The 12,507-nt window shown below is 34.6% G+C and overlaps 1 protein-coding gene across 1 annotated transcript; it reads left to right on the top strand.

The window, feature by feature from the left end:
- Window positions 1-252: 252 nt before the first annotated feature.
- LOC149255913 (eukaryotic translation initiation factor-like) lies at window positions 253-2,999 on the top strand. The gene has a single exon (XM_089457331.1). The coding sequence runs from the start codon at window positions 548-550 to the stop codon at window positions 2,627-2,629; it is 2,082 nt and encodes a 693-aa protein (XP_089313457.1). The 5' UTR covers window positions 253-547; the 3' UTR covers window positions 2,630-2,999.
- The last annotated feature ends 9,508 nt before the right edge of the window (window positions 3,000-12,507 follow it).

Raw genomic sequence — 12,507 nt, 5'->3', positions numbered from 1 at the left:
ATTGATTATAAAGAATTTCTCATCAAACTTGTAATTAATGAATCCTAATGAAATTCTAAACAAATTAAATCTAAAAATAAACCAGAAAACTTTCTGAAAAAAAATTTAAAAAATAATCTCTTTAACTTTACAAAATAAATTATATTAAATTTACATTTTTACGCCATATAAAAAGAGATGTATATAATTCTAATTTTGTCATCCCAACTTGTATGGGTAACCTATAAATCGTCCTATAGGTTATAGGTTCATCGTGGTTTCATGGGCACATGTACTCTCACAGCTAGGGAAGGAAGTAGCCAGTGTGTTGAAGCTTCTGCGTCACTAACTTTTGGTTGCGCCAGTGTTTCCGGTCTGCCAACCCTTTGTTGCCTCTTTTCTTCGGCATGACAAAGAGTTAGAGCAAGCTCCCCCCTGGTGCTGTGCTTCATAAGAAGCGATTCGTCGTGGGAATTATTCACACAGAACACTCTATCGGGAAGACTGTTATTCATACGGAGTAATCTGTCTGTGATTGACAGTTTTTATCAGTGAAGGCGGGGTTTTGATGGCGAAAAGTTCAGATCCTTTCTTGACCGATAATCTTGAAGGGGTGGGTCTATCACCGCTACCTCCCCCTGCTTCAGAGGAAGTACTAGGAGAAAACAGAGAATATGGAGCGGAACCAGCACCTGCTGTTATGAAGGCTGATGTTCCTTGGTCTTCCAGAAGGGGAGCCATGCCAGAAGAGGATCGAGTTTTGAAATCTGTTATGGGGATACTTAACAAATTAACTCCGGAAAAGTTTGATGTTCTCAAAGATCAAATTGCAAATTTGATGATTAACTCAGCAGACATTCTGGTGAGAGTAATGTTTCTTATTTTTGACAGGGCAGTGATGGAACCAACATTTTGCTCAATCTATGCTGAGTTGTGCCAGTATCTAAGTACAGCACTCCCTCAATTTCCACCTGAAGAACCGGATGGAAAACCAATAGCGTTCAGGCGGATTCTTCTTAACACTTGCCAAAAATTATTTGAAGGTGCAGATAATCTGCGAGCTGAAATCAAAGATTTGTCAGCCCCAGATCAAGAAGCCGAACGGCGTGACAAGGAAAAGATAGTAAAGCTTCGCACTCTGGGAAACATTAGGTTTATCGGGGAACTTTTCAAGCACAAGGTGTTAACTGAAGAAATTGTTTGTCGTTGTACTCAGCAATTGTTAGGCACAGATGCGAAGGTTGGTCCAGCTGAAGAAAATGTGGAGGCTCTTTGCTTGCTTTTGAATACTGTGGGAGAACAGCTTGAAAAAAACCCCAAGAACCGCAGTATCGTTGATTCTTGTTTCGCCTCACTGAAGCAGGTAAGTAGCAATCAATGTCTTCCATTTCAAACGAGATTCATGGTTGGGAAGGTTCTTGATTTGCGTGCTAATAACTGGATCCCTAGACATGAAGAGATGAAACCCAAAACTATAAATGAGATCCATTCAGAAGCTGGACAAAAGCTAGGTTTAAACCCCGGAAGAAAACACAGATGTAATATGTTTGCAGGAAACAGTTTTGGTATTAGACGTGATGCAAGAGGTAGGAAGCAGTTAGGCAGATGTGAGAGTGTGGGCACAAAGCATGAAGAAGCGGTTAATTTAGTCTGGCGTGCGAAGGCTCGCAGGGAAGTGGACATTTTCATTTTTGGGCGTTTGCTTCAACTCTGGGCATCAGAGCCCATTTCTACACCAGGAAAAACCTATTTGATGGCGAAAAATTCAGATCCTTTCTTGCCCAATAATAGTGAAGGGGGGGTTCGATCACTAGTAATTGCCCCTGCTTCCAAGGAAATACTTGGCGAAAACAGAGAATATGGGACGGGACCAGCAACTACTCTTATGAAGGCTGGTGTTCCTTGGTCTAGCAGAATTGGAGCCATGTCAGAAGAGGATCGAATTTTAAAAACTGTTATGGCAATACCTGATGAGTTAACTCAGGAAAAGTTTGATGTTCTCAGAGATCAAATTATAAATTTGATCTCGTCAGCAGACATTCTGAACAGAGTAACATTTCTTATCTATGACAGGGCAGTAATGGAACCAACATTTTGCCCCATATATGCTGAGTTGTGCTCGTATCTAAGTACAGTACTCCCCCAATTTCCACTTGAAGAACCGGATGGAAAACCAATAACATTCAGGCGGATTCTTCTTAACACTTGCCAAGAAGCATTTGAGGGTGCAGATCATCTGCGAGCTGAAATCAAAGGTTTGACAGCCCCACATCAACAAGCCGAGCGCCATGCAAAGGAGAGGATGGTAAAGCTTAGGACTCTAGGAACCGTTAGGTTTGTTGGGGAGCTTTTCAAGCAGAAGATGGTACCTGAAAAAATTGTTCATCATAGTATTCAGCACTTATTGGGTCAGGATCCCAAAACTCCTCCAACTGAAGAAAATATTGAGTCACTTTGTTTGCTTTTCAATACTGTTGGAAAAGAGCTTGAAGAAAACCCCAAGGCACGTAAGATCATTGATTCTTATTTCGCCTCAATCAAGCAGTTAAATAACAATCTAGGTCTTGCATCTCAGCCGAGATTCATGGTTGGGAAAGTTCTTGATTTGCGCGCTAATAACTGGATCCCTAGGGATGAAGAGATGAATTGATGGTTGGCAAAGTTCTTGGTGGAGTGAAAGCTTGTTGCAGAATTTAAAAACAGAGGATTGGGGTTACAGTGCAATGTTCTTGTGTATCTGTACTGCAATGTTATTGCGTGTGTGAATGCTCTTGAGTAATGAGAATCTGTATTTCCTTTTTTTTGGTAAAGTTAAGCTATTATATATCCTACAAAACTGCACAAAACTGCATTGGTCCTGAGAGTAACTAAATGATATAAAACCTGGGTTCCTGGTACAGAAATACAACCCAGACAAGAAAGACACTAGATCAAATATGCATGGTATAGAAGTGCAGGGTTGGCTCATGCTTGTCTCACACTTCCTCTCTCCTCATTAATACTAAGTAACCTCTGGAATGGACGTGGCATGAGGTTGAACCGTTCTGTCTCTGCCGTTTCCTTTTCATGTTATTGCCAATGTAAATACTATTTTGAGTAATGAAAAATTGTATTTTTTTTAAGCTGTTATTGTTATAGGGTACAGAATCTAGCCTTTACTGTTGTGTAATCAGTTTCATAGAAAACAGAGTTTTTCAGTTTCATAGAAAAAAGAGTTTTTACTGAGATATAGGCTGGTTTTTAGTAGTTGAGTTGGTTATTTAGTTCAGTTTGTTTATTAAGTTTAGAAGTTCATTCTATAGCTTAGCGTGATGTGCTTGTGTATTGAGTTGAGAGGTTCATTCTACCGCTCAATATGATGTATAAGGGTGTCTCTCCTTCATCAAAGTTGAAATTTTACTCATGTCAGCAAAAATAAGAATTTTAAAAAATATAAATATAAAAAATTAAATAACTATACAAAACATTTAAATAATGTCAGGTCATAAAAAAAATTAAATAACTATACAAAAACATTTAAATAATGTTGGGTCATAAGTTTTTGCAGTTGAAGAAATTAGATCTCTCTGGACTCAAGTTAGATCTGAATTTAAAATGAATCTATGCTAGTTGGTATGGTATAATTTTTTTAAAGTAGCTTCCATTTTTAACTCTATTTTACTAAATTTGAACCTGAAATTTGATCAGATTAAAACAGCTTTGAGGTTTGATATATAATTTAAATTTATTAATTTCATTATAATAATATATCTAAAAGCTTTTATGATAATAAACTTGATATGAGTACCATATCTTATTTGCTAAAATTCAACTTGGTGAAGAGTGCAACAATCATACCTCTCAACCATCAATAAACCTAATTAATAAATTTTATTTTTTAATATTATAATTGTTGTTTTTAAAGAAAAAAATAAGTGTTTTTCAGAGTTGAAATCTTTTACCAGAAGAAAGTATTTTAATACATAATAGTATAAAGGTTTGATTTACTAAAAAGACATAATAATGTAAAGATGCTATTTGTGCATTTTAATTTTAAATGAGAAAAAATATAGTTTTAATTTATTGGGTTCAATATTTTCTAAAACATTAAATTTATTTTTACATGAAAAAAATATAATCTTAATTTATGGCCTTCAATATTTTCCAAAACTTTAAATTTATTTTTAAATAAATAATTAAACATTATGATGTAACCAAAAATTATATAACTTAATTGTGACTATCCTGAAACTGTGAACACCAAGTCAAACTTGTTGGGCAGCTTTGAAAGCTATGGTAATATTTATGGTAATATTTATTTCTATGGTAATCTGCAAACACTTTCTGATAATGATGTAAAATAAATATTACCATAGAAATCCATGTATAAATTATTGCAGAGAAATTTGATGACATAGAAATTCATATTGTCACCGGTGCCAAGATGTTAAAGGCAAATATTTCATTCGGCTCTTATCATTATGAATTAATGGCATTCAACAGCAGGAGACTTGAGTGGTTACACTAGACGATCTTATGGAGTGTACTCATTTTTCAATTGATTAAAATTTTAATATTATATATATATGTTAACGATGAATGGTGTATTTCAGGTGGTTGGAAAAGTTTAATGATAATTTCTTTACTCGGTTCACATTGAAAAATTTTGAAAAAAAATTTATGTATACCTATGTCGAATTTCTTCAATAATATATATATATATATATTATATTTTTAAATTCACAATTATATTTTCATATTATAAATTCTAATAAAATGAAAAGTGGAATGTTTAGCTCTTCTATTGTATGCTTAGCATGGTTAGCTGTGGTAGTTAAAAATGGTGTGAAGATAGGTTTATACCTTGTTTTATTAAGTTTTATTTGTGTTTTTTCTTTTATAATTTGCAAGATAGTTTTATATGTTTTATTTTTCATATATATAAAGTATGACATTAAATTGTAATTTTGTAAATTTTATTTTATATAAAATTAAAGTTAAATGTTATTTAAAAGAATATAGTTTTATCATTATAATAATTATAATTATAATAAGTTAAATGGAATATAATGAAATATAATGAAGCAGATAATTAAAAAACCTAAAAACATTTAGGAGTGACATAATTTTGAATAAGATAATATTTTTTGAAAAATAACGATGAATTAATATAGATTTCTGATAAATTTTATTATTTTAAAAAGACAATGGCATGAGGGCCTTAGCCATTAAACCATAATCAAATTAATAAGAATGCTTTATATTTAGAAGGAGTTTTATTAAATATTTTATTATTTTATATTTAGAGTGTTAAGAAATATTGTTTATTTAAAATTTACTATTTTAAAAAGAGAATGGCATGTGGGCCTTAGCCATTAAACCATAATCAAATTAATAAGAATGCTTTATATTTAGAAGGAGTTTTATTAAATATTTTATTATTTTATATTTAGAGTGTTAAGAAATATTGTTTATTTTAGAGAGTGGTTTGAGGATTGTTGCAGTTTGTTGAGAGATTTTTTCAGCAACATTCTCCTAACTCAAATATGTTGGATGTCATATGCATTATATTAGTGTGATGTGTCTTGGTTTGAAAACGAATATACGAATAATTTTTTGTGTGTTGTACAATTTTATTTTTTGTTTTTTTGTCATGGTATCATAGCCTGTATGGGCCTAACTCCCTCAAGGGAGGGCCCATGAAGACGGAAAATATGTGAGGATTAATGCTAATTCTATGTGCATACGTAGATTAGATTAGTGTGGAAGTGAAATTTTGTTGTAAATAAGAGTGGATTCATGTGTGTTTGTGGCAATATTATGTCCATTAATTGCATAAAAGAAGAGCGCTACATAGATGTTGCATAGAGCAGGAACATTTCTTGTTGCAATAATTGCATAGTGATCGATTCACCACTTTCCATTAAGTGCAGCACTATTCAATACTAGACCGATTTACTAGATCTATGGCAAGATCTATGCACTGAGACACTTGGATCACCTGAGGTTGTTTATTGGATGAGGCCATATGTACTTTTAGTAGAGAGGAGGAAGAGGTTGAGTGCGTATTGGCACGGGCAAACGCGTGAGGCGTGCCCAGATAAAAGGTCAACAATGAGATTGGAGGAGTGTAGATCTACATTAAGATAGATACATGTGTGGATGTGGTCCCCATGTACCTACACAATAGAATATGGCAACTTGGTTTAGGAGTCATGTTTCCCATGAGGTCGGAGTACAAATTTCCATCTACTCAAGTAAGACAGTACTCCTAGATCTGAAAATAGGTGAATATTTGACGGAAACGGCCAGATCGATTTAAGCTCAAAAAAATAAGATCTGTGTGAGTACATGGACAAGGTCGACCATTGGGATAAGATCATTGTGCAAAGAAGAATTGTCGTCTGGAGACGTGTAGCTATCTAGATCTGTCCCGATCAACTTGGTCGACAAAAAAAATGAATCCACATAAGGCTCTACTAATTTCTCATAAACATGTTTTCAACTGTCACCAAAACCCAAGGATCCATAATAGCACCCTCTACAGAAAATGGGATTTGGGCAAATCCAACTATTTGTATTGTTCTTCATAGCATTATATCTTGTCATTCATGGCGTCAATCTTCCAACATCAACCTGTACTAATTTTGCATTTGGTGGTAGCGATGTCTTGAAATTTATAGAAGAAACTACAAATGATTTCAAAGGAAATCACGCCTTCATAACTCAGGCAAAACAAAATTTCAAGAATTGGTTAGAAATGATACAATGAAACATTGGCTCTAATGATGGTGGAAATGATGATAGTATGATCAAGAAAGATAATAAAGATTGAGAGATGGTCTCCCTCACTCTATAAAGGTGGATTTTGGATCCTTTTGTGGTGGTGAAAGGAAGTAACCCAATCTCCTGCATTTCAAAGATGGCTCTCCATTATGAATTTTTGGTAGTAGCATGGATATATTATTTTCATTAAAAATAGTTGTACGCTATATTCATTTATTTTGGTATGTAAAAAGTGCAGAACCAATCAATGAACAATGTAACATAATCTAAATTGATGGTTCTTGGTGCTTAGAAATACTTGAACATGTCATTGATTGAATTATATTTACATATTGTTATGGTTTGTGGTTATTGGTGCTCGAAAACCCAAGAACAATAGCTATTGGTTATAGTATAAGATCCTTGTGTGTTAGAGAGGTCAAGTTGTATGATTAACTTCTGAATACATTCAGTATCCAACTGCCTTATTAGAAATTAACGGATAGTTGAAAGCTAAATATTCGACAAATGGTGGTATGTCCATAGAGTGATTCAGTTACTTGAAAACTTTTCTTGCGAAAGCCCCGACGGGCCGAGTATGTCAATGTTGTTGATCATTACAAGTATGTCAATGATGGTCACAGGTAGTTGTGTTTTAAATGGGTCAATTGGTAAGCTCAAAGTTATGATGGAGAAAGAGCGTAGTCCAAGAGATTCCATAGTGGGTATAAGTGTTGATGAAGACCATACCAGACTACTAGATAAATGTGACTCGAATGTGCATTATATGTGTTTTCTATATTTTTATTTATAAAATAAAGATTATGAGAGGGTGTTAGGAATAAAGCTTATTTTAGAGAGTGGTTTGAGGATTGTTGGAGTTTGTTGAGACATTTTCTCAACAATATTCTCCTAATTCAGAGTTTGTAGGATCTCATATGCACTATATTAGTGTGATGTATTTTGGTTTGAAGACAAATATATCAATAAGTTTTTTGTGTGTTGTGCAATTCTATTTTATGTCATAGAGTTAATGGAATGCCATATTCCTCAAGATGCAATAATGCAAGCTTTTCATGTTCACTTTTTATAATTCATGTTTCAAAAAAGTTCATTTTTTTTATACTTGTAGAATAATTGAAATTATATTTTTAATATTGGTAAGGAATTAATGTTTATATAATTATTATTGATAAAATATATATTAAAAAAGTTTGATTGCAAAAATTGAGATCACCACTTTCCAAATATGATCATTGGTGAAGGTGTTGTTATTTGTTGACTTATGGAGTTCTATGGCTTACACTTTGATAAAATGGAAGAATGGTATTATCAGGGTCCTATCTTAACTTTCCTACTCTAGGTTACAGAGAAATTAGCTAATTGTTATATGTGATAATATTCTTTGACTAAGGTTCATTGGATAATAGTATTTAGTGATTTAATGTAAAAGGGTCCACTTTGTAAGGCCTACTATGTAGTTGGTACCCATTAGTAAAAGGACCACAAGTAGTATGGTTCTTGCTATGGAAAAGTTATTTAAAAAGACAAGAAACTTTGGAATATTTTCCTCTTGTTGTCTATATGGACCACAAGTAGTAGGGTTCTTGCTATGGAAAAGTTATTTAGAAAGTCAAGAGACTTTGGAATATTTTCCTTTCGCTGTCTACTTGGAGCTAAGCCAACATTCCTTGAAATTTTAGTAGAATTTTTTTCAAGCTAGAGATGTATTCTAATATCTTTAAATAAAATAGAATATATTGTTCAATGGGTAAAATTGCACTGGGAAATAATACATCGAAAAAATACAAGTGGAACAATAGTTTGGAGACCCTTTTAACCACTATTAGTACCCCATTGAGTAGTATCACATCAAACAACAAATGTATATATAATTTTACTTCCGCGTACCTTTGTCTATATCAAAATCCCCTAGATATACCTAAAACCTACTCTAGATCAATCGATTGACCATCTTGTTTATGTAATACATGAGAATAACACTTGGGAGATCACTGTTTGGCAAGGAATTTTTGAAGGATTCAAATATTATGCCTATGTATAGTATTACAGCAATTATTTTGGTTTGAAAAACCATACACACATAATGTAGGAAAACAGTCAATAAAAAAACATGTAATTTACTATTAAAATTGGTAATTTTTTTGGTGAATATATTTACTATTTAAAAATTAGGTGAATTTTCACAGTGTTTCGAGCAAAATTGTGGTGAGATCAGGCTATGGCTTATATAATCGTGTCTTACTTGTAGTACAACTTCTATGTTGCACCAATGATTGTATAATCATCATAACAACTGCTCAACCCGTGTACATATTCTTTTCTTTCACCATACCATTTTTTCCTTACATGCACTCAACTACTATCCAGGTAGCCCAGACATTGGCTACACAATTAAGTTCATTCTCTTTAAATTCATAAATTCAAACTTTGTTTTTCTTGGCTTGTGCAAACATGAGATAGAAATAGGTTGGATAGAAATCTTAAAAATAGAGTAATAACAAATTGTAAATGCATGTGTTTATGCACATGCATGCCTAAGTGGTATAAACACACACATTCACAATATGCTATTACTTTATTATATAGAAAAATTTGTTGGAATTACAAACTGCTATTATAAATAGGTTGGAATTAATGCTTACATTTTATAAGTTAAAAATTAGTTTGTGAGTTGTTTGAGATGTTTGATATAATCTCTCAATCTCTCCTATAATGAATAAATTGGATCTGATAATAAACTAAAAACTCTATATAAAAAAGTAATAGCAACTTGTAAATGTGTGTGTATGTTTACACATGCATGCCTCTATATGAAAAATATATTCTCACTCACACAAGCTGATGAGCCCCAAAAATGGATAATCATATGGGCTCATTCAACCTCCTAATTCGACTTAATTCACCATTCTCATTAGTTTATTGCATGTTTTTTATTATATTTATGCTAATAGAGTGAATTGGGTTAGTCATTATGCCAACAAGTCTAATGGGTGCTTTGTGCAGATTTTTAGTCAATTTTGAGACAAAATCAAAGGTTTTAATGAGCACTTGGCAGCCAAATTCGTGGGAGAACAAGGGAGAGGATTTGTAGGGAGGTGTCCCCTTCATTTATGGGCCCTTACCTCGAATTCTCCACCATCAGCTCGGAGTTCAAGGGCCACCAAATCAATTATCACAAGGGCAGCCGAGCAAGTGCTAGTAGAAGTGCTGTTAACTACAAGTTTTGGCAGCTGAGTTCCTAAAGTTTAGGAGGGCTGTTAGGGTCCTCACTTTGTATAAATAAGAGGGCTTAGGGCCTCATTTCAGTTAGTCACTTTGTAGGCAGAATTTAGCTATTTTGTAGTTCGATTTTAGTCAGTAGATTAGCTTTGCATTTCAGCACATTTTCAAGCTTTCCCTTGTGGACAGTTTTTGATGTAACTCTTCTTTTCTTGCTCAATAAAGATGAATCCAGCTTTGCACCAGCTCTAAATCTCTCTTAGGAGGATGTAGCTCTTGGGGTTGGGCCCATCTCAAGTGCCCAGTACCTCCTTTGTTTACTTTCATGTGTTTTTGCTGCATTCTTAGAATAAAATCTTCTATTTAGATTTAAATATTGCTTTGTTATTTAGATTGCTTTTGATGATTAAAAAGGATTTTTATGTTCATTTTGAGTTGATAGGTTATTAACAGGGAAGAGCTTCAAAAAAGGGCCATCAAACACCTCTGATTTCACCTCTCCCTCAGTGGGATCAGGAGCTGGGATCAAGGTGACCTTGCTGCCCACAAAAACACTAACTTTGCTTTGCCATGCAATCACTAGTGTTTGATTTTCATTTGTAGAAGTTGGTTACATGTTCATATTTTTTCTTGCTTAGTTGCATAAGTTAGTATACATGGTTTCATTGCAGTTTAAACTTCTGTTCATTCTCTTTACTGTCAGCTAGATCAGATTAGGTCAACGTAACTAGGTCTTTGATTTTACAAGTCTTCGTTGGTTCAGTTGGAAAAACAACTTGCAGAGCACCTGTACCACTTCTCTACCTGCCCATACTCCATCAAACCCATCTGCTCCATCCCTCAACTCAGCTTCTTGCCTTACGTTTTCCATTTGCTCACATAACCCTAGTTTTTGTGCATCATTACTTCAGTCCTCCTTGAACAAATCCAGCCATCTACATCTGTCCTCAACTCCATCCACCAAGTCCTGGATCACCTCCAACCCTTATCCTACCTCCATACCCACTCCTTCATCTTTCTTCTTCCATCCATCCTCCAAAATCCTATTTCTGAACATCCTGTAGAAAATTACAGAACATCCTGTAGAAATTCCAGAACAGCCTGTAGAACCCTTGTAGACTTCCTGTAGAAGCTCACGAATGAGGTTTCTTGATAACCAAACTCTGTGAAACTCTCTGGAAGGGTGTTAGGGACCCCTTAGGCCCTCTCTGAACCTTCCCGACCTCCTCCAAGCATTTCCTCTCGCCAATCCACCTCTGCACAGTCAGAACAGTTAAAGCACATGCATGATAATTCTGACAACTTATTCAAAAATACAAAAAGATGTTTTCTTTAGATAGTGATAACTTAGACACATGCATTTTACCTTCCTAGAAGTCAATGGCATCTTTTTCAGTAGCTTGCATCCTCTTTCTTGCATCAGTAGGGCCAGCTAGTAAAATTAGGGTTTACATTTCCTTTCAGCTTTCCAGTTTCTTTCTGTAAGTAAATTAGCCTTCTTTGAGTTAGCTTTCATCCATCAGTTAAAAAGCTTCTTCTAAGAGCTCATAGAAGTTGGCTTAAGCCCCTAGCGGACTTGTGCCAGCTGACCAAGTGACAGCTGCGGTAAGAGCTAGTACTTGTGCATATAGCACCGTCGCTTCCAAGTTTGTTACGAACTACTGGGTTGATAAAATTAAAGAAGGGAGTCCCAAGAGTTACAACATTATTGCTGCAATACTGGGGCCCACCACTCTTTTTGGCACCGTTGCCGGGGAAGCATCAGAGTATTGGTGATTGCTGCTTTTCTTCTATTTTCCACTACCACCTTCTACTAAGTAGTTTATTTCATTTCCATTCTGCAATTTTATTTTCACAAAAGTAGATTAGACATTTCCTGCTTTCATAGATTAGCATTTCAATTCCACAATTTCATTTCTGCAAGCGTAGATTAGCATTTCAATTCTGCAAGTGTAGATTACCATTTCAATTCCGCAAGCGTAGCCTAGCATTTCATTCCTGCAATTTCATTTGAGCAAAATAGATTAGTCCTTTTCTGCTTTCATTTCAATTCCGCATTTTCATTTCAGCAAGATAGTTAGTTGCAGTTCAATCTATTTTAGTTTTGCAGGTACAAGAAGAAAAATACAAAAATCAACCAAAAAGATTTCCTTTCATGCCTGGTAGGAGTAGAGATAAGTCAGAAAAATATTTTCACAACACCCCCCATTGCTTCACACAACCAACCTTCTCTCTTCTTCGATGGCTGTGACTAAGAAGAACCCCTGGGTGGACATCAAGGCATATTTAAAGAACCTCTAGGGGAGAAGAAGAAGAAAACATTCCTCAGGAGCAAATGGCTACAAACAGAAATGTTGGGAGCAGTTTCTTATCCAAAAATGAATTTGCAAATCAGATGGAAGATTTCAAGAGTGATATGAGGCAATTTCTTGCCATGCAACTGGATACCCTGCAGATCCAAAGGAAGCAAGAGGAAGCCAAGAGGACTTTGGACATCTTTTGTCCTAGGTGCACTAGAAAGCATCCTAGGGACGAATGTCC

The sequence above is a fragment of the Pinus tabuliformis genome, chromosome 7, assembly GCF_031772625.1.
Source record: "Pinus tabuliformis cultivar Carrire ecotype Pingquan chromosome 7, CPIR1, whole genome shotgun sequence".
Taxonomy (NCBI): Eukaryota; Viridiplantae; Streptophyta; class Pinopsida; order Pinales; family Pinaceae; genus Pinus; species Pinus tabuliformis.
Note: the sequence above shows the minus strand (reverse complement) of the source record. Positions and strands in the feature narration are given on the sequence as shown.